At 37.6% G+C, this 21,746-nt stretch overlaps 2 protein-coding genes across 5 annotated transcripts; one reads left to right on the top strand and one right to left on the bottom strand.

The window, feature by feature from the left end:
- Window positions 1-532: 532 nt before the first annotated feature.
- Window positions 533-11,875, bottom strand: LOC114303153 (transcription initiation factor TFIID subunit 14b). 4 transcript variants are annotated; one of them, XM_028248370.2, is made up of 8 exons: window positions 11,630-11,875; window positions 11,400-11,488; window positions 10,745-10,966; window positions 9,394-9,581; window positions 9,187-9,308; window positions 3,432-3,520; window positions 994-1,019; window positions 533-879 (listed from the first exon to the last, which is right to left on the bottom strand). In XM_028248370.2, exons 1-6 carry the CDS (start codon window positions 11,744-11,746, stop codon window positions 3,434-3,436), a joined length of 825 nt encoding a protein of 274 aa, XP_028104171.1. In that variant the 5' UTR covers window positions 11,747-11,875; the 3' UTR covers window positions 533-879; window positions 994-1,019; window positions 3,432-3,433. The 4 variants fall into 4 exon arrangements, 3 of the variants coding, with proteins under 3 accessions (XP_028104171.1, XP_028104125.1, XP_028104223.1); XM_028248324.2 differs by lacking the exon at window positions 994-1,019; XM_028248422.2 differs by lacking the exon at window positions 994-1,019 and having other exon boundaries at window positions 533-855.
- A 4,805-nt stretch (window positions 11,876-16,680) lies between these two features.
- On the top strand, window positions 16,681-20,223 carry LOC145791242 (protein FAR1-RELATED SEQUENCE 5-like). The gene is made up of 3 exons (XM_082871571.1): window positions 16,681-17,039; window positions 17,316-19,604; window positions 20,070-20,223. Exons 1-3 carry the CDS (start codon window positions 17,035-17,037, stop codon window positions 20,221-20,223), a joined length of 2,448 nt encoding a protein of 815 aa, XP_082727697.1. The 5' UTR covers window positions 16,681-17,034.
- The last annotated feature ends 1,523 nt before the right edge of the window (window positions 20,224-21,746 follow it).

The raw sequence follows: 21,746 nt of genomic DNA, 5'->3' as shown, positions 1-21,746 counted from the left end.
CACTCAAAAAAGTGTAACTAGGGACAAGGAACCTGTAACTACCTACAAGTTACCACTTACCTGTTCGGAATCTGTTTCGTTTCCTATTTTCTATTTTCATTTTGCAGAAAAACACAAATTTAAACTGGTTTGGAAAACTGTTTTGAGATTTTTTTTGAAAACAACATAGTTTTGAAGAAACACCAAAAAGTGGTTTTCAAAAAACAATTTTCACGCAAAAATGAAAACAATATGAAAAGGACGACTGAGTTTTTTAACTTTTCATTGTTTTTGTTTTGGAAAGCACAAAAAACAAGAACAAAAGCAAATGCCAAACAGACAAGGCTACCGGCTTTGTCCTGCGTCATCACACTTGCTCAAAACATATTTATAGTTATCTACACACTATAATATTATTAATAAAGCAGCAGAAGTCAGATGAGATTTACTGATGGTGATCTCACTCGGGATTTAAATCAGCAAAACTGGCTATTCCTGTGGGTGCTAAGGAAAATGGTCAACAAAAAAGCCTAAAAAATATGTAAAGATGATATCAAGATAAACAGCCAGTAATTTCAAGATGAAGAAACGAGAAACAGCTAAAAACACAGGTGTGCAAATATTGATAGTATAAGAGGCGTAGATAGAGATAAAGACATCATGCTGTTGGAGATGACATGATATTGTTTAATCCCCTGGACCCGCTTCAAAAAAATATAGTTCAGAGACTTAAGGATTGTGATTCAAACCTGGTGCAGCGCAAACAAAACCACGAGCTAGAGACAGGGAAATAATGGTTGAGATGACAGCAGAGAGCACATGGAGGACCCATCAGAGGGCCAAGTTGAGGACCACATTCCTTGTCACCTCCTATTTCTGGAGCATCAAAGGACAAGGTACCTGAGAATGACTTCTAGCTTTATTCACATGTAGAGCATATGTAGTGTAACAGATATTGCTGTGAAGCATATACTTCCGACAAATCAAGTAATTATAGTGTTGAAAAACACATACTGATTAGGAGTGTCCAACTTCAGTTGCTGGTGCATTCAAGCCAAGTTGAAATGAAAAGAGAACTATTAATTCACAAGCCCAAGTCAACAAGACAGTTCACAGAACTAATAATGTGAGATATTATCAAAGAAGATTATATTAAGGTGGAACTTCCCACTACCAACTTTTAAGCAACCATATGAATTGAATGAAAAGTAAACTATGAATTAAAAAGCTCGAGTATACATGACAGTCATGAATTAATATTGAAAATTGTATTTTAAAGCAAACTCATGAATTGTACTTAAAGAAAATTGTAATTTAAAGTAAACCCATGAATTACTATTGAATGAAAGGAAAACTATGAATTAACAAACTCAAGTATAAATGACAATGCACAGAACTAATAATGTGATACTATCAAAGAGTCTATTAAGGTAGAACCTTTTGAATACCAACTTTACAGTAAATCCATGAATTGAACTGATGCATCTGGCGATGCACCCACCCACACACCCTCCCATAAATACATTACATAAAAGAGACCAGTAGAGTGTAAAATGGAAAGTGAATCATCGTGAAAGGTAATTCAAAGAATGTAATTATCTCTTTGAGGCTTTGGATGCCGATTAGAGCAATTTTAACTGATGCCAGAATTGGACGTTGTAGATATGGCTCATATTTAGAGAACCAAATAAATTAGCAACAGATTGGTATCTTAAGTTGCTGAGAAGTACAGATCTTTTGCTGAATACTTTCCTTCTTACAGAAGGAGAAATCAACTAAAACCAAGTTACATCTAACCTGTTGAAATTGTTCCTCTACATATTCAAAACACAATCACACAACTCTGCAACATCCCAACCAACCAGAACAGTTGAAGTGACATCTAACCTTTACCATGTGACATAAGCTAAAACCCTATTTCAGTCCTAATGTGGATCGTGCATCACAGATCAGCAAGGGAGTTCTTCCAAGTCACTAGTTACATCACTGCTCGGGTGTGGTGAAAAATAAGCAAGGGTTCCCACACTTTAAAAAGAGAATTAATATTATTTGTTTACAAGAAACTAAATGGGTAAGAAAAAATCTAACGAATTTGAAAGAACATGATATAAAATTTGGTATGTTGAAAAAGAAAAACATATGAATGGAGTAGGGATAATTGTAGACAAAAATGTAGCAAGTGGTAGAGGTTAATAAAACAAAAGGAGATACAATAATATTTGTGAAATTAGTGTTAGGTGAAGAAACACCAAATATAATTAGTGCTCATTGACTCTAAACAGGATTAGATGAATCTATTACAAACAATTTTGGAAAGTTTTGGGTAATCTCGAATTGGATCCCAAATTGACAGGTTAGTGTGAGCTTATCCATGCAGTTATGCACTCTTCGAATAGGAATCTATTTTCTGAAAGATTTTGGCTTTCGTGCTTTGGTGGGTCTCTTCGATGACCTATGTTTGTTGAAGGGATATCTATATAATCTGCTCGATTGCGTAAAGCCCGCGGTAGCAACAGAACCAGGAAAAGGATACAGAAAAGACAGTTCTTTTCTATTACAAAGGATACCAAGCATAGAGAGTTTTTTATGGGAAGTGATCTTAATGGGCATGTAAGAAGATGCAAAGGAAGATATGAATGAGTACATGGGGGTTTTGATTTGGAGAAAGAAACAATGAATTAATGTTTTCCTAGAGTTACAATGTCATATGACTTTCTAATAGCAAACATATGCAGGATGAACACGTAAAACATTAAAAGGTGAGTCAATATTAGTGTCATCCTAAATTACAGTCCAACTCCATTAATGGAAGCCATGTAGCCCATGTTTATCCCAAAAATATACAGTGCAATTTCACAGGTGCTCATCGCGCAAAAATCAAATCATCCAACCCAATATTTGGAAAGTATATATTTTTCTGTTTCCTTTAATAAATCGATAAGAAGAAAAAACATATTTTAGTTCTTCAATCATAGTCTTTTTTTCCCCCAACTTTAATGACGATTACCCAGACACATACTGTATCAAATGCTGTAAGACAGACAAGAGTAAGTATCATTAATGCTTTTGGGACCTGATGGCATCCTCGTCCAACTAGAATTGTTTTTTTCGAACACATAATGCATTCTGAAATATCTTTATCTAGTTCTAGGAAACCAAACCAAAGTAAATATTGTATTCCAGCAGACCATTCATTCAAATCATAAAACTAATAAATCAATTTGTTTTACATTCCTATTTCCTCTTGTTCAGTACAAATAAACTGTCAATTAACTCTTCTGAAAAGAATTACAACAAAAAGGACATATGTAAGGAGAAGGTACAGATCTCTAGAGTAAACAAATCAGTATAATTATACTCTTACACCATTACAACACACAATGATTCTGCCATAAAATCATTTTAACAAAAAAAAAAAAAAAAAATCATAGCTTATGGGAGAAATAGTGTACATTCACAGGTCAGAGGAAGTTTTCAACTGCTGATGCTGCCCGTCCACAACACTCAACTGCCTTCTGAGTCTAGCAATATGGGCTTGCACCTATCACATTTAAAATAAAAGGTCAAAATTTTCAGTTTATGCTGTAAAGATTGAAACACTCTGTTTGTACCAAGAAATACCTAAACAAATAGTAAAAATCCATGATGTATTATGAAAAGTTCCAAGGTGTGAAGGTTTCCATGTCACCAAAATGGGGACATCCCAATCTAGAAAACAAAAAAGTTCAGCACCTACTTCACCCACTTAAACCTACTCCACTAAACCTAACCCACTACACCACTACCACCTCACCTACTCCACTAAACCTAACCCACTACACCACTACCACCTCCACTTCACCTACTCCACCTACCACCTACTCTTCTATATATAGGAATCATTGTAACATTCAATAAATCAAAAAACATCAATCAATAATACTTGAATTTTATCATAGTATCAGAGCTTTGTTAAGAACCTCGTATTTTCGCTTCACCGGCGGGCGGCAGCCTCGCCTTGGCCGCCCGCCGGACCTCTCATCTTCCAACTAATACAACCCCACAACACACAAGCTTCCTCTCTCTCTCTGCGCAAGTCTTCACCACTTCGTGCGGAGTCTTCATCGTCTGTATCGGTACTCGAATCTCTATGGCCGAAGAAGCCCCACCATCACAGACCCAATCGGGTTCGGATCCTGATCCGTTACAGTACTGGTGCTACCACTGCAACAAACGGGTCTCCATCGAAACCCTCCCCGACGTGGTCTGTCACGAGTGCAAGAACGGCTTCGTCGAGTCCATCGCCGCCGCGAACCCCTCCCCTCCGCCGTCCCGAACCTCCGATCTCGTCGACGAACCTTACTTCGGCTCCCGGTTCCTGTTGATGGCTCCAGCTTCAAGAAATCGAGAAAATATATAGGCTGGAATATACAAAAAATCACTGATCTCTCTCCCTTCATGGCTCCAGCTTCAGGAACATACTGTTCTTTTGATTATACAATCACTGATCTCTCTCCCGCCGGTTTACATCTCTCTCTCTGGTGAATGGGGTGAGTGGTGTTCATGTGGGTAGAAGATACAGATTGTTTTTGATATACAATTCAACACAGAGGGCACATGAGGATGAACATCACAAAAAATCTCACTCTCCCTCTGCAACACCACCGAAATTCCATCATCCCCACTTTTTGCACACACCCATACTTCTTTTTTTTAATTTTTAAACTAATCTTCATCTTTTTCTTTTCATTCACTTTACTTCTTTTTTTTCACCACCACACACTATCCGCGCACATGCTTTCCATTCATATATTTTTATTATTATTATTATTATTCTTATATAAAAAAAAATAAAAAAACATCAATTTTGCCTGGAAGAACAGACAATGAGATAAAGAACTACCTCCACTTTACCTTTATTTATTTTATTTTATCTTCTCTTTTTCTTTATCTGCAGCTGCTCCCACACGGCACATGCTTTCACTATTACTATATATTATTATTATTATTATTATTATTATTATTATTATTATTATTATTATTCTTACACAATCAAACCATTAATATATTATTATTATATAGTTTTCAAGCCCACGGTTTTCCATTATTATTATTATTCTTATTATTATTTTTTTATTATTATTATTCTTATTGTTGTTAAAAAAAAAAAAAAAAAAACAAACAAACAGGCAGAAGACGAACTGCATTCATACCCACTTATCTCTGCTGATCCCACTTTTCACAAAGCACGAAGAGGCAGAACTGCACACCAAACTCATTTTATTCATGTCGGGACTCACCCCGATCACCATTTTACACCACAAAAAAAAAAAAAAAAAACAAACAAACAAACAAACAACCAACACCACAACGGCTTTGTTTTCTTTTCTGCAGACGGCCACACGCCGACATCCCTTCTCTACTCTGCCGCCGGTCTCTTCTTTTTGCCTCCGTCCTGGGCGGCCATTGCCGGTGTTGCCTCCGTGTTTCCCACTCCACTGGGCATGATCACTACTCCCTGCTCCTCCACTGCAGAATATGGCGGACCTCCAAAACGGAACATCACGGTGGCCTTCCGCTTCAGCTCCTTATTTTCCGCCTTTAGCACACTTATCTCTGCTCGCGCATCCTTATACATGCGTTGGAGCAGAGCCAGCTGGGAGTTTAATTGCTGCACCTCATTTGCCCTACTCTGCAGCCGGTTCGACAAGTTTGTAACCGCAGTCATGGTTTCCACACATGACTTCATTGTATACTGATTGGCTTCCACATCCGACTGCACTGCCATTCTTTGCTCCACAGACCGCATCGGAAAGTTCAACGGAGCAAACTCCGGGGCGCTTGGTTGAGGTTCCAGTGCCACCGCACCAGTTCTCTCTCTTGTTGACTCGTTGAGGTCGGGAAAGAGGGTGAGCAGACCGCGGGACGACGAAGCCATTTTCTGGGCAACAGCGTGTTACAGAATATTACCGAGTTTCTCTCTCCGACAACGAAGAGTTTGTTTTTCAGAGTTTTTTCTCAGTTTCTTGTCTCAGCCTCTGCCTCGGCCTCCGCCTCCGTCTTGGTTAAATAGCCGGGGCAGCCACGCGTATCGCGCGCCACTTGACGCCAGACGACAAACGGGCGCGCCAGCCAAGGCACTCACGTGTCTCGCCATCATGTCCGGCACATCTTTTTATGACTTGGGCTCGCCTTTTGATGGCACGCCTTTTTATGGATTGGGCACGCCTTTTGATGGCACGCCTTTTGAAAAATTGGGCACACCTTTTGAGAGTGCGACTTTTTAAGGGTCCGACAAGACTCTGTAAACTGTCCCGACATTGATTCCGGTTAGCTCCTTCATGGGTCCGACAAGACTCTGTAAACTGTCCCGACACTGATTCCGGTTAGCTCCTTCAGGGGTCCGACAAGACTCTGTAAACTGTCCCGACATTGATTCCGGTTAGCTCCTTCATGGGTCCGACAAGACTTTGTAAACTGTCCCGACATTGATTCCGGTTAGTTTCTACAAGGGTCCGACAAGACTCTGTAAACTGTCCCGACATTGATTCCGGTTAGCTCCTTCATGGGTCCGACAAGACTCTGTAAACTGTCCCGACATTGATTTCGGTTAGTTTCTACAAGGGTCCAGCAAGACTCCGTAAACTGTCACAACAACTGTCACAACATTGTCTGCTACAACGGTCCGACATGACCCCATAAACTGTCTTCTACATCGGTCTGACACAACCATCCAGTGTCCTCTACAACGTTATGACACCACCATACAGTGTCTTCACCATCGGTCTGATACGACCATACAGTGTCTCCTATCCTCTTTTCTTTTATGTATTCGTCTATTTTCTTGTTTTGTTACTCTCTCCAAACTCAAGTTGGCTCGTTCCTATCCCCCTTGAGTTTGCGGGGGCTGTTAAAACCTATCACCTACTTCACCCACTTAAACCTACTCCACTAAACCTAACCCACTACACCACTACCACCTCACCTACTCCACTAAACCTAACCCACTATACCACTACCACCTCCACTTCACCTACTCCACCTACCACCTACTCTTCTATATATAGGAATCATTGTAACATTCAATAAATCAAAAAACATCAATCAATAATACTTGAATTTTATCAGTGGTCGTTCCCAATCAAATTTTCCAAGGGCATGAACCTTTTCTGAAATACAAAAATATAAGACAATAAATAAATATAATAAAGGAGCTAAGGTGATGTGTTTTGATAAACAAGCAAACACATAAAGCTCATTTGCCTGCATGCAATTCATTAGGTCCGACACCCCAGTCACTATAAAGGAGGCACCATCAGCATAACCATGAATGCCCAATTATTTGGGTTATTGAGCTAGTCCAGTTCGTCCATTTCAGTCCACTAATTCCTTGTCCTAACCCAAATAAATGATCTTCCCTATGTCAAATTGAAAAAATTCCAATCTTTTGATCAAGTTTTCAGATGTCCAGAGTGAATCTCATTCGAAATTTACTAATAAAAAGAAATTATCAAAATGAGAGAAAATTCGTCAAGGGCTCCTAGATCAAGAACAAATACCCGGAACGTGGTTATGCTGTGCTGAAAGGAACCATATACTGGTAAGTTTTATAATGGTTCACAATGCAATAATTTTGACAAATACTCTGCATGAATGTAAAACAACAATGAACCCACAAAAAATCATCCAACCTTTTCACGAAGTCCTAAATAATGATACAGTCATCTTATGCGCCATGGCTTATTGTACCATACGAAAGACGTGTACATGTAGCTAACAATGACAAATTTGAATTACCACACCGTTAAGCATCAACTTATTCTAGTTCTGTTTTTTACCATGTTTTGTTGTCATTGTTTAAGCATCATCTTATTCTAGTTCTGTTTTTTACCATGTTTTGTTGTCATAGTTTAAAGAAAGAGTGTTATGAGAGACTACTGCATGATCTGCATATACTCACATCAAAACCACTGGCAAAACCATTATAGATTAGACTTTATTGCCTCTAGATATATAGGCAATACTACGATGGAAGGAGGATGCAATGTCAGTCTTCAACAGTTCAAGTATGCTTATACCCCAACCTTCAAAGGAAGTAGGATCCAACCCTCATGAATTTCCTCGTTCTAAGTTAATTTACCATTTGATTGTGTTTTCATTTTCTGTTTGAAAAAACACAGCATACTTGTTTGCCAAACTATTTCGGAAAACTGTTTGCGAGAAAATTTTCTGAAAACAATCCACTTTCTAGAAAACATAAAAAAGTTGTTTTCACATAAAAATAAAAGCAAAGTGTTTTCAACAAAAACAATGAAAATTAAAACACAACAAAACAGGCCCGAGATTTCTTCCCAGGTTTGAGATTTCACACATAACAAAACTTCCTTATTCCAAGTTAATGTACAGAAAATCACCATATTGCAAACTTCCTTATTCCTTGAGATATATTTTATTTTCCTTTGAATAAGTAAATTAGGTATCTAAATTTTGTTTAGTTTCATCCATGGCTTCCTTTTTACTTGTAGTGATCTTCTCATCAGTTGAGGGTACCTCTAGAATCTCTACCATATTGCAAACACATGATTCTAACACATCAAATATATTTGATGAGGATGAACAAGAGGACATAAACGGCACCTCAAGCTTTTTCTCTAGGGGAGCATGCACAACACCATTTCCATTACTCTTCTTCACCTTCACCTCTTTCCATGCACTAGGTTGCGTGACTTGTGTCCTGTTTATTCACTTCACTTGCTTAGTAGCAGACATGGGCTTTTGTTTATAAGGACAAGAGTTATTTGAATAACCAAAAACCTTGCGCTCATCACATTTTGGGGCTTCCATGGCATTTCAACATTAACTTCATAAGGATCCCCATAACCTAAACTAAGTATGAAAGAACTTGGAATCCCATTATTTGCTTGAATTTCAACACACACTTTGGCAAAAGGAATTCTACTATGGAAAAAGCAAGTTACTATTCTCAAAGAGCTATAATATTTTGGTGTTATGCTGTTGGTTCTTGTTATTATTCTAAAGTTGTACATCATGAACACATTAACAGCCAAGCATTGTCTGGGTAAAAACTCGATTTTCTCCGTAATTCAGTACATAATACCAAACCCCAAATGGATGAATGCATTTTCCCTCATTTGTAGCAAGTATAGCAAACATTCAAGATTTTTCATATGATTTGACAAAAATGGAAAGTATATCATTCACGCTGACCTGCTGACGAGCTGCTGCAAGCTTTAAGAGCTCATCAGCCTCAGAAAAATTTGTGAACCACTGGTTTAAGGGATTATCTTTGGTGTCACCTCTCTTCCTTCTATCCACATCTTCAATTGGTACTACAGAAACACATATACAACTTGATAACTCAAAGCATAATAAGAAGCAAAATCTATAGACAATGCAGCAAAAACAAAATCCCACCAGGAGGAGGTAGACTAAAACCAGGAGGTAGCCTAGGCACGATTACAGCAGGATGATTCTGCACACGAGCAAAGAAACCCTCTGACGGTTCAGTAAAAACAATCTCATCGTATGATTCCACAACTACAGGCTTCTTAATGGACATGGGACCAGATTCATCCTCCGGATACAACTTTAAATGGTGAAATCTGTAAATAGTTTAAAACGTCATAAAAAAAATGTGAAGTACATTTATAGATTTCACAATTTAGCCTATTTAAACATGATTTTGTTGACAATGAAAATTCCAAACATGGCTCAAAGTCTCAGCTGATACTGCCTCATAATGGCTGATTCATCTCGAGAATGATAGGAACAGCTCCAATATCGTGACACGATATTTGAAAGTCACAATAAACCATTGACTCAGAATGTATATCAGCCTATTGGGGTTGTATCGGACAATTTTTAATATAATAGGAGTTAATGCAGCGAGTTGTCGCAGTATCACACGACAACTCAGTGAGATTAAGAAAAAATTATGGATCCTAATTGAAAATGATTTAAAAAACTGCCACACTAATCTTCTCTCTTTTTTGACACCTACAGGCTACATCCACATGATGTAGAAATATTTTTAATTGAACTGAATTTTTTTAATTTATAATTTTTGCAAAGGAAAGAAAACAAAGAAATTTTATAATATAAAATAAAGTTATGTAGCAGTTCCAAAAAAACCATGTTATGTATGTTCCCATTTAAAAATGAATCATGTATGTACTATGTATATGCCGTTCAAGTAAAATGGATGAAGCTAGTTCTACATGGACAAATATTATGGGTCCATAATGTTCTTTTATTTTTGAAGACTAATTCTAGATCGAGTTGAGTATGCATTATACAACTATTTAAAGTAAACTAAACTCGGTAACATTTACATTGAAGTTCTAGACAATATCTACTAATCCTATGGCCACATTGTGTTGATTGCACTTTTACAAAAAATTCCAATAATTTTTTATTCTTGAATCTGGCAAATCATCGTGCATCACCCGACACTGTGATGCAAGATTGTGAATGCGTCAAATTTGAGATAACATCAACACCATGACCTTGAATCATGTTACCAAACCAGAAGATTGGTTCAAGCACAATTATGTTCACAGTGAAAATTTCAAGACCAGTTTATTCAAACACGACTTCATTCACAGTGAAAATATCCAAGTCAGAAAGTTCATCCAATATTTTGTCACACAGTGGTTCTAGCATACTTTCAAAACTCCAAAAAATACTAAAAACAAAATTGGCAAGCACATGGTTGCCAAGCAAGTGCAGCACAAACCAGAACCATGTAATGAGCAAAGCAACTCACAAGTGCAACGGCTTATCACAAACATCACTGTGGAAATGAAGGGTGATGGCGATTTCAAATTCACCCCATCCAGACTCAGACAACTCGAACGGTGGGGACTCCATAACCCTCGTTGGATTATTGAAACTGGCATGTAATTGAAAGACAGCACGCTTAACCACCACACCAAGATCCTCATTCGTTGCGCCGCGAACATAAACAGTCCATTTATGAGACTGGAACCTAATCAACATTGACAAAACTCAAATAAGCATTAGTTCAAACAGGTAAAAGACATTTCATAAACAGTCAATTCCCAAGACAGGGAACCTAATTAACATTGACAAACTCAAATTGGCATTTGCTCAAACATGTGAAAGACAATTCATAAACAGTTCATTTCTGAGACTGGAACCTAATCAACAACATTGACAAAACTCAAATTGGCATCTACTCAAGCAGATAAAAGACAATTCATAACCTTTCCATTTCTGAGACTGGAACCTAATCAACATTGACAAAGCCAAACAGGCATTTGCTCAAACAGGTAAAAGGAAATTCATAAACAACCCATTTATGATACTGGAACCTAATCAACACTGAAAAACTCAAACAGGCATTTACTCAAACAGGTGAAAGACAATTCAAGAAGTGATATACTTTCACCGATACTTACTCGCTTGCCTTTTTACCTAGCCAGAATGCAGCGCTACCGTACACTACAGGAACGCTAATTTCAACATCTTTGAGCTGTTTCTTCAAGCTCTGCACAAAGCCCATTAACAATAAACAAATCAAGGTCACATTTTTATACAAATATAACTTATTTTGCGATCATGGGTTGCGTAATTCGGGTGATTCGAGTACTGGGTAATCGTTGAAATATGAATTGAAACCTCACTTTACCTTCTTCTCAGAATCATCTGTAGATTTCATCATTTTGGTGCGCAGTGATTTTGGGGTGGGACCAGCAACGTCCGGCTGCTCTGAACCGTGTTTTTTCGCCGATGAACTTTGAGGCATTCTACGAAATAGAGACGATGGTGATGATGATACTCGTTCGAAGTGAACTCAGAAATAAAATTAGGGTTTTTTTTATCGTACCAGAGAGAGTACGGACTCGTCTGTCAGGGGTTTGAAGAGAGATTACCTACGACGGGGGTCTAAATAGGGTTTTTTGGGAAACCAATGATAGAGAACCGCGTCGTGCTGAGTCAGCACAGAAAATATGTGTGCAATGCCTCTGCACTGGATAACTTCCTGCAACACTGCTACATGGCCCGAAATTTTCAAGCTTGAATTTGTCCCGAATTCAAAACGACGTCGTTTTAGATTATCTTACCGGTAAGAGAATTGTAATATATCTTAGACCAATGGTAGAGGGCCCAAATTCTGTGGCTCAAATGGCCAAAACGACGTCGTTTTGAGTACAAAACAACATCAAAATGGCCAAAACGACGTCGTTTTGGCCATTTGAGCCACATTTGAGCCACAGAATTAGGGCCCCCAAACATTTTTCTATATCTTATTGGTAAGAAAACTTTATTACATGTTACCGGTAAGAAAACTCAAAACGACGTCATTTTGAGTTTCGAGCCAATTTCGAGTCAAACGATTTTGGCCCTCAAACATTTTTCTAACTTCCTGGTATGTGTACCTAAAAATAAAAAGAATACTTGGTGTTTTTTTTTTTTTTTTGCTTTTTGTTTTTTTTATAAATTATATTGGTCACTTTAATGTTCTTTTTAAATATAATATGTACATGAATTTGACATAATTATATTAAGTATTATACAGATTAAATTTTGGATTTTTTTGAGGAATTTGATCAAAATTCCTTTTATAAAAAAATTCTAATGCATTAAGAATAAGTATCAAAAAAAAAAAATTCTTGAAAAATTTAATATTATCAAAATATTTTTAGTAACTAATTTAATATTTTAAATTTTCAAATTATATAACTTTTGATTTAAATGTTGATTTTTTATAAAATTAGTATTTTTAAGAATCCTCTCATTAAAATTTATTAAAAATGATTCCTCTTGACTATGAAATTCTTTTTTTAAAAAAAATACCGTCATAATTGAAGTAAACGGTAAAATTTTATTCTATTTCACCGTAAATGTTGACGTTAGTTTCAACATAAAAAAATTATGATTTTTTTTTAAAAAAAATAATTTCGTAGTCAATGTAATGAGTATCTCTATTTACACACCACTATTCAAGGTACACCTTTAGTAATTTAATAAATACAAATTTTCTCAATACACACCACAATCTTTTATCTTTATCCTTACTCACACACCCCACCTACAATCTTTCATCTCCTCTTCCATTCTATGTTTCATCAAAAATGCCAGTGGTGAAGACCCATTCTCCTCCATTCTCTATTTCATCAAAGATGCCGATGGAAACAACTCCATATTAAAGCTACAGTAAGTAAGAATTCTCATTTTGCTTAGATTTGAGGATTTTATGTATGTTTTTGCATTGCCATGAGCATTGTATATAAATGTTTGATTTTGCGAACCAATGGCATTGCATATGAAAGTTTGATTTTGCGAACCGTTCGACACTGGTTTGTCGAATATTAATCTTTTGTCCGGAATGTTTCTGTCGAACAAATTCAATATGTTCGACAGTTTAGTATCGAACTTAATTAAACTATTCAGACTTAGTCTGTCGAACAAGTTCAATATGTTCGAAATTTGAGTGTCGAGCAAAATTGAATAGTTTGGCTCTATACTTCCGAACGGGCTTATCCTTCACTGTTTTTTGTTTCATTTTCAGAAAATGGATGACCCTTTGCGTATTCCATCCACTGCCTCAAAGAGACGATGTTGTGCATTAACAAATCCTGCTCGTGGGCGAGTTCGAGTTCGAGTTCGAGTTTGAGGTCAAGGTTGAGATCGAGGTCGAAGTCAAGGTGATGAGGGCTTTTGGTTTTTGTCTCAGGGTTTTTGGATTCTTGAGAGAGAATAAGATACGTAAATAACTTTTGAGATACTTGGTGTGTATTGTATTCATTATTATCCTTTATGGTAATTTTACACAAGTGTGTATTATAGTCATTTGTCCTTTGTGGTCATTTTACATAAGGTTAATATTGTAATAAGAATTAAACCAATTAATGGTGTGCCTTGAGAGGAAAAGTGGTGTATAAATAGAGGCACCCCAATGTAATAGATATTGACGAGAGGATTCTAAAACTACTAATTTTCTTAAAAACCAATATATAGATCAAAAGTTACATAATTTTAAAGTTTGAAATATAAAAGTAGTTACTAAGGCCTCGTTTGTTTAACAGATTAAGTTGGATGTGATTATGATTACAGTAAGATTGAGTGAGAAGATTATTAGTGTGATGGTATTAGGTTGGAAATGTAAGATAAAGTATGTTTGTTTAAATATATAAAATTACCTAAAAATCCTTCTCACATATAATATAATTTTATTGATTTTGTAAAATGGAAGGCAAAATGATAATTTAGTCATCAAATTATGTGAGGGGACTAGTATCCTAACCCTTCCATGGGAATGCTAATCCCACCATAGGAGGAGGATTCATACTCTCATGAGATTAGTAATCCTATAACATTTTGATGCACATAAACATAGATTTGGTAGGTTTTACGGATTGGTAAACCAATCATCTCTCCCAAACCTCTAATCAAACATGGTCTGAGGGTAAGATTGTCTATAAAAAAAATAAAAACAAATTTATTTATGAGTGATTCTACTTGTACCACACTTTCAACTGTTTACATCCATTTAGTTTTATTTTTTTATTACATTTTTATTTTTATCTAAAATTACCAAAAACACTTTCCACTTTCAACCTTTTCATTACACATTCATTCCATCACTACTACCTCCATCGGTCTACCCGCCATCGCGAAACCCCCTTCCTCTACCTAACCTCTCTCCGAAAAACCATCACCTCCAGTCGCTGCTGCCGCATCTCCGACGACCATTTTCTAGTTTCTAGCAGTCCTCTACTATGGTCTCTAACCCCAAACTCCTCTTTTATCGGCGATCTCCTCTACCGCCACTACGTTTCAACCACTGCTAATCACTGCTAAACCTTCTCCGCCTTACCCGCCACGCCCAACCCTTCTTCGACAACCCCAAACCCAGAACGTCGCCTCATCGCTTCCATATTCCTTCTCTTTTCAAATCTGAATCTGTATGTCTATCTCTCACACACTCACTCTCTCTCTCTCTCTCTCTTCCTCTCTTTGTTTCTCTTGCTCTTTCTCAAGTATAGGGTTACAAAACAACAATGGCGTCAGCCACAAGTGGGTTGCGAAGGCGATCGTGGGTAGGTCGCGAAAAAGAAGAAGACGTTGCAATGGTGGTAGATTGCGGTGTTAGAAAACGTAGATTTGAAAGTTTGAAAAAATGAGTGATGGCTATGACGATGAGGTGGTTGTGACAACAAAGGGTTGCGGCAGTGAGTAGTAGTGGTGGCTACAACTGTGACTATATGGAGTGAAGGGTGGCTGCGACAACAAATGGTTGTAACGGCAAAGATGTTGGTCAGAGGTAATGGTATGAGAGAATTACGGTTAGGGTTAAGGTTTTTTTAGATTTTGAGTGTAAGGAGAAAGAGAAAGGTTAGGGAGGAGAGTAATAAAGGAATTAAAAAAATTATATAAAATAAAATAAATAGTGAGGGGAGCATCAATATTAGGCTAAAGCTATTGTAGAGAGAAACATCAACAATATGGGCTCCATCAGACTCGGTATAGGTTCAGTTATTTTGTTAATACTACAGTATCTCACTACAAGTGAGGTATTGTTCATTGCTACAATAGGCGGAGTTATGTGTTGCTGGACGTCCGCTCGAAGTACGGCTGGACGTTTGGCCGGTCAACAGCAATTTTTTTATTTTTATTTTTTACATTTCCTCCAGTTTTACATTTTGTAAAACATAAGAATTGTTTGGTTGATAGCTCATCAATTTAATTATAAAAAAAAATAACAAATATTTTAATAGAATTGAGTTAAAATAGAGAGCTTAATGCAGTGAGGTGACTAGCTAAAATAGAAAAATAATTTTTTAAGTTATAATTTGACTAAAATTTTAAAAAGTTTGATACTGATGCTCTAAAAAGTTAAATTGGTAATATGTGTTTCTTCTCTAAGCGACTTACAAATTAAAAAAATTTGGACCGTCATTTTGACTTTAAAGATGATCAATGAAGAATTTTTGGCCAAATATCCCTACTTTTTTAAGAAGACTATTTGAAAAGAAAAAAGAAAATTTTATAGAAAAATGCTTGGGAGCACTAATTAGTGCTCTCACTAATTAGGTGGCAGTGGGTCCCGCCATTAATGATGTGATGTTTTGGTCTTGGAGTTGTGTTTTTTTTTTTTACTTTTTTAATGCATTAGTGCTATTAGTGGTGATGTTTTTAGTGGGATGAATCATTGTTGAATTTTATAATACGTATGCCCCAAATGACTCGGTCATGACATTTGGCTTTCTTTGGTTTACATTTTCATAAATTATTTTTAAACGAATTTTCAATTGTTTTATTGAATTTTTTTTCTTCATATTTTAGCTTTATTTTAAATAAAAAAAACTTTTTAGATGCATTAAGATTAAATGCATCTAAAAAATAAAATAGTTTAACTAAAATATTAAAAAAAGTTCACTAAAAACAAATGAAAATTTGAACAAAAATACACACAGATTTTTGTTCTAATTTTTGCTTGTTTTTAGTGATTTTTCTTAATATTTCAGTTAATTTATTTTACCTTTTAGATGCATCTTCGATAGATATATCCAAAAAGTATAAAAAATGATTAAAATATTTTAAAGATTCAATAAAAATAACAAAAACTTGTCTAAAAATAGTTTTTGAATATTCAAACCAAATATACAAATATTTGGTTATGATGTATTGTATTATTAGTTAGGGTCATGCTTAAGTGTGCAACCCCCTTAAGGTTGCACACCATATGCAACCCAATTGTTAGCCGTTAGATTACAATAATTGATCAAGACCATTGAATTGTTTAATCCTGAAAAAGTTGAAACCGGGGCAACCGGTTAATGCTTGTATTTGCATGATTGCATCCCACTCACTCTCTGTATTTCGTCTCTATCTCTCTCTGTTCTCCTCTGTGTGTAAGGTTGAGTCAGTGTAACCGTTGATTTCCATTACAGGGAGAAGCCCCTGTTGGGTTCGTTCCATTGACGAAGCTCTGTAGGGAACAGTATAACGGGCGATTTCCAACAACAACGTAACTAGAAGGCTGTGTTGGTTCCATTGCTGAAGTGAAGCCCTTCTCTCGAACTAGATATGAGGTATGGAGCTGTGTCCCTCTCTCTGTCTCCCTCTCTGTCTCTCTGGCCCGTTCACTTCAGCTATTTTCCCTCAACTAAACCCCCATCCTAACTTCAACCGCTCTACGCTTCGCTCCAACGGAAACCCCTCCATTGGCAGCTAACCTTTCTCTTTCTGTTTCTCAAGCGAGTGTTTGTGTTTGCACAAACAGGTAACCCGTGTGAAAATGTCATGTTTGTGTTTGTGTTAACAATTTTCGGTCATCAAGTAATTGTTGGTAGTAATGTCATGTGCAGTATGGCCCCAGCGGAAGTTAAAAGGGAAGGTGATGGTTATGACATTCCAAATGAAGCAGATGACATCCGTTTGATGAATGAAAGTCGGGCAGAACCTGATCATGGTTGCGAAGCTGGTCCGAGCAATGAAGAAGCAACCAACATGAACGTTGAAGATGGCGGAGCCGATGTGAAAAAAGAAATGGTTGACGATGCTCATCGCAATGACATGGTTGGTGATGTTGAACGTGCTATTCTGGAACAGAAATTTGATTCGGTCGAAGATGGAGAAGATTTCTACAATGCGTATGCTAAAGCGAAGGGATTTAGTATACGAAAATCCAGATTTAACACAAATAAAGAGGGAAAGGTCGTTAGTAGGCTGTGGTTGTGTTCAAGGGAAGGTCAGAGATTACCAAAATACTTGGACCGTGTTGCTGAGAAGAGTAGAGCTCCCAAGGCACTAACAAGAGTAGGTTGCAAAGCCCAATTTCGCATACGGTACGATGCGGATGCTGGTGAAGGGGGAAAGTATGTTGTGACTCACTTCGTCGCAGACCACAACCATGAATTGGCGGAACAACACTGTGTGATGTATCTGAGGTCACATCGCAGTTTAAACAGCGGTGACAAAGCTCAAGCAATGGCTATGCGCAATGTCGGTGTGAAGACTAGCCAAATCATGGACTATATGGTAAATCAGTCCGGGTCTTATGAGAATGTTGGTTTCATCCGCACGGATCTGCACAACCATATTCAAGCCGAACGTAGAGCAGAAGTTGAGGATGGTGATGCGCAGGGTGCGTTGGTTTACCTATGCGCAAAACTTGATGTTGATGCACGTTTTTTTTACAAGTATGATGTGTGTAACGATAACAAGTTACAAAATCTGTTCTGGGCAGATTCGAAATCGCGGGCCGACTACGCAAAGTTTGGTGATGTGTTGATATTTGACTCAACTTACAGAACCAATGCATACAAGAAACCGTTTGTCATGTTGGCTGGTGTGACTAGCCACTTTAGGACCACGATATTTGCATGTGTTTTGCTAGCTAATGAGACAATTGAGACATACACATGGGTTTTGGAAACATTTATGGAGGCGATGGGCAATAAAGCACCTGTGTCCGTACTGACAGATGGGGATAAGTCGATGCGAGAGGCAATCAGAAGAGTATTTCCAGATGCAAGACATCGATTATGTAATTGGCATCTTGGGAAAAATGCTGTTTCAAATGTTCACATAAGTGGCTTTGCACATGCTTTCAAGCAGTGCATGGACATGGAAACGGATGAGACAAAGTTTGAGCATGGCTGGACGACAATGGTCGAAGAATTTGGACTTCAAACCAACAGTTGGGTGTTGGAGACATATGAGAAGCGTCATATGTGGGCTGAGGCATATATGCGTGGACATTTCTTTGCTGGGATGAAGAGCACTCAGCGCTCGGAGTGTATGAATGCTTATTTCAATCCCTTCCTCCAACACAAATTGAAGCTATATGAATTTGTTAGGCACTATGATCGGGCTCTTGCAAGGATAAGGTATAACGAGGCTGGAGATGATGCTGAAACAAATAACACTTTTCCGGTATTGATTACTCCATTGCGAGATATAGAGAGACATGGAGCTGAGCTATTCACCCGAAATATATTTAGAATGTTCCGTGATGAAATCTTAGAAGAGGGGAAGTTGAATGTGAAGGATGTGTTCCCTTTGCCGGATGGTCAGAAATGCTACTATATTCATAAGTACAGAGTGAAGGACAGATCATGGATAGTAACACACAGTCCAATGGATGCTGCAATGAGATGTTCTTGCATGAAGTTTGAGTCGTTGGGGCTACCTTGCTGCCACATGATATGTGTTATGAAAGCTGAAAATTTAACGCAAATTCCCCCAACTTGTGTGCTGCATAGATGGACAAGGGCTGCAAGCAAGGATGGCCAGCAATGGCCTCAACCCTCAATTGATAGCACTACAACACAGACGGCCCGGTATGGGATATTGTGTTCTTCCTACAACGAAATGTGTTTCTATGCCTCGCAATCAACGGAAGGTTTCAAGGATGCTAGGGATGCATGTCTTCCGATGACGACCCGGATGAAGGAGTTATATGAGAGGAATTTGAACGGTGGGAATGGAGACAAAGGGAAACATTCATTCCGTCGACAATTTGGAGTAGAAGATCCTGATGTTGTGAAGACAAAAGGGAACCCAGGACGGGCCTCGTCCAACTGTCGAAGACCAAGAAAATGTGGGAATTGCAAATGCTTTGGGCACACAAAGCGAACGTGTCCTAAGGTTCGGTTTAGCCGAACAGTGGGTAATAACTCAGATGCAGATACACCCCACATAACTGACCGTGAGTACAATGCGGAGTCATTGCCCGTTCGCTGCAAAACTGGGTTGGTGGATCCAAGTACACCGCACATTAAGCAACGGCGACTATTTTTTGATGTTTCTCCTGATTCCAAGCAGCCTGTGGGCCAATACGGTAGTGTTGAAGCAGCAGTGTGGAAAAATGATTCGAACACAATTGATGAGGTGAATCAGGTAATTGTATAATTTGTATGATTTACTTATTCCCTTAGCTATTGAAAACACATGGAAATAATGTATGTAGTTTTCATTTTGCACGGATTGCTGTACGTAACGTGTAAATAATTGGTTATGTACAATGCCAGGAAATGGCACAACGTTACTTATGTACAGGGCCACGAGTTGTAAATTTCCCATATTGTTTAGAGTGATGTTGTCATTTGTGTTTGCAGTGACTTGTCATTTTCAAAACTAACTGAAGGTGAGGTGAGATATATATGGGTTGTCTGTGTGTTGTTTTGGGTGGGAAATTGGCTTATGTCTGTATTCCAAGATTCCTATTGCGGGTTGCTTGTTTCTGTTCCATATTTGGTTGGATCTAACTGAAGGGTTTTTTTGCGGTGTGGTTTATCAACTAACGATGTGTTTCGCTTCGTATTGATTTGTTATGACTTGTGTCTGTAAATTAGTATTATATTTCGAGTAAAATACGAATTTTGTCCAAGTGGGTTTGCAAAATTACATACCAGCACATGCATTTTGTATATAATCCAAGTGGCAGTTAATTTTGGGTGTTACTTGGAGAAAGTAACCCAACGAACTCGTTACTTTATCTCCATGCCGATCGGTATATGAATTACGAGTTACGAACAGGAGTTGTGAAATTATTTAATGTTTACTATGGGTTTATTGTTAGTAAAATTATGGTGGGCCTATATGGACAGCAACGAAGCAGTAATTTAAAGTTGACAAGTTCAAGAAGAAAATCAAGCAATTGTGGTATTGGTTCAAATGCCTGAAATGGATGAAGACTTCTTTCGATGAAGTGATGGTAACAAAGTAGAAAGTAACAAAGTAGAAAGTAGAAAGTAGAAAGTAAGTTGTTGTTTTGTTGTGTTGTTTGTAACAAAGTAGAAAGTAGAAGGGAAAAAACTACACAGAAGTTACAATGTAGAAAGTAAGTTGCCACCTGTCGAAGTGCATATAATTGAAGTTACCACCTGTGCCCAGGTCCTTTTAGCCTTTCCTCGACAGATACAGACTCCCAATTCGTTCATGTTTCCTGTTGGAGGGTGGCCACTAAATCCATGAGCACTGCCAGTAACTGCTCCAGCGTGTAAGTCAGGTGGCATGCAAGATTCAATGTTAGTTGAATGGAGCAGCTGTTGGGAGGATGTGGGAAAAATAGGTGCAAAGAGGAATTTTTAATCTAATATCCAATCAGAATGTAGGTGAAAATATGAGTGAACTTTTTTTTAAAAAAAAGTAGTTCCCATTTTTTGGATTATAAACCCGAGATGTATATTTTGTTTTTGATATAAACAAGTTGTGTATTTTCGTTACGTAAAATGTAGGACAACAATTGTGTTTAAGTCATTACAATACAGAAAAAGGTTATTTCAAACGTATTTTCAAGTTTACCGACATTGAATATATTTTGATTAAATTACAGGGAAAATTCAATATTTGGCAGAGTTTGATGATTCATAGTCAGGGGCAGTAACTGTGAGTGGCCAAGTGTTGCGGTTCATTGACCCAGTTTGCAAGGACTGTGGTTGTGTTTAGTGGACAATATTCTGTCGATTTTTGTCTCATAATGATGAGGGACATGCCCCACAATGGTGAAAAGGAAGGTCGACAGGGAAGAGTCAATATTTGGCAGAGTGGACTTGAAGATTCGAAGTCGGGGCAGTTACAGTGGCAGTTATGGTGTAGACGTGTAGGATCATGCAATGATGGGCCACAAAAACAGTATACGGATATCAATACTAAACCTCCACTTCTATCTGTCGAGCTCCCTTTTCTTGTGTTTATTTCATGGCCACCAACTATTTTAAACTTCTGTCGACAGAGCAAGGCTCCTGCTTTGTCTCATGCTTCCTCGTGAAAGTGTGCCCGCTAACTCCGTG

The sequence above is a fragment of the Camellia sinensis genome, chromosome 5, assembly GCF_055761805.1.
Source record: "Camellia sinensis isolate YWXY chromosome 5, ASM5576180v1, whole genome shotgun sequence".
NCBI classification, from domain to species: Eukaryota; Viridiplantae; Streptophyta; class Magnoliopsida; order Ericales; family Theaceae; genus Camellia; species Camellia sinensis.
This window is presented reverse-complemented; position numbering and strand designations above follow the sequence as displayed.

Excerpts from the sequence above, each read along its gene's own strand:
- LOC145791242 (XM_082871571.1), top strand. Across the intron at positions 19,605-20,069 it reads CGAACGTGTCCTAAGGTTCG|TGACTTGTCATTTTCAAAAC; the intron begins GTTTAGCCGAAC and ends TTGTGTTTGCAG.
- LOC114303153 (XM_028248370.2), bottom strand. The coding sequence starts at position 11,746 with ATGCCTCAAAGTTCATCGGCGAAAAAACACGGTTCAGAGCAGCCGGAC. Across the intron at positions 11,489-11,629 it reads CAGATGATTCTGAGAAGAAG|AGCTTGAAGAAACAGCTCAA; the intron begins GTAAAGTGAGGT and ends GGCTTTGTGCAG. Across the intron at positions 9,582-10,744 it reads TGTGATAAGCCGTTGCACTT|ATTTCACCATTTAAAGTTGT; the intron begins GTGAGTTGCTTT and ends AACTATTTACAG.